The 828-nt window shown below is 29.1% G+C and overlaps 1 protein-coding gene across 1 annotated transcript in view; it reads left to right on the top strand.

The window, feature by feature from the left end:
• The window catches only part of LOC107637989 (ferritin, chloroplastic-like), a 4,676-nt gene extending 3,848 nt beyond the window's left edge, over positions 1-828 (top strand). The window contains exons 5-8 of the mRNA XM_016341198.1: positions 157-218; positions 348-413; positions 604-667; positions 791-828. Of these exons, the coding sequence (XP_016196684.1) occupies positions 157-218; positions 348-413; positions 604-667; positions 791-828 (230 nt within the window). The remainder of the gene's footprint in view (positions 1-156; positions 219-347; positions 414-603; positions 668-790) is intronic.

The following is an 828-nucleotide window of genomic DNA, read 5'->3' as shown; positions in this document are numbered from 1 at the left end:
ATTATAAAAATTTAATTATAAATTTAATAAAATAATAAAAATTAAGATAATAATTAAATATTTATATTATGCATTTTGATTTGTGATATTATTTTATTCAAGCCACTGATCTACGCTGACCATTGACCATATTTTATAATGTGGTGCTTGATTCAGCTATGGAATTAGCTTTGTCTCTGGAGAAGTTAGTAAACGAGAAACTTCTGAATGTGTACAGTGTAATAATTCCACCCTCCTCTTTAATTCTTACATTTAACTGGTTGCATTATTATTATTATTGAAAAAATGATGATGTGTCAACATATTAATTAATTAATTAATTAATTCATTCATTCATTCATTAATAGGTGGCCGACCGCAACAATGATCCTGAGATGGCAAACTTCATCCAAAACGAGTTTTTGAGTGAACAGGTGAAATACTCATCTAAACAATGGAAATGCAAGAAATCTAGGAAACAATAATGTTCATAGGATTCCCAAATGTTTGTCTCTATTATTGTGGTTGTTATTGTTAAGTTGTTTGTTGTAAAGATGAACATGCAATATTACTAGTGTGCATGGCAAGACATGTCATCTCATATTGATGTTTTTATTGTAACAGGTGGAAGATATTAAGAAGAAAGCAGAGTATGTGTCACAATTGAGAAGGGTTGGAAAGGGTCACGGTATGTTTGTAAATCATACATACTTTGTAGCTTATTGCATATATTATTGGTCCCACTATCCATTATTTAATTTGACTCTTCCCTTTATCTAATAAAATTAATTTTAATATATTTTTTTTTCAGGTGTTTGGCACTTTGATCAAAGGCTTCTTCATGACTAA

This window comes from Arachis ipaensis, chromosome B04 (genome assembly GCF_000816755.2).
Source record: "Arachis ipaensis cultivar K30076 chromosome B04, Araip1.1, whole genome shotgun sequence".
Lineage (NCBI taxonomy): Eukaryota > Viridiplantae > Streptophyta > Magnoliopsida > Fabales > Fabaceae > Arachis > Arachis ipaensis.
Note: the sequence above shows the minus strand (reverse complement) of the source record. Positions and strands in the feature narration are given on the sequence as shown.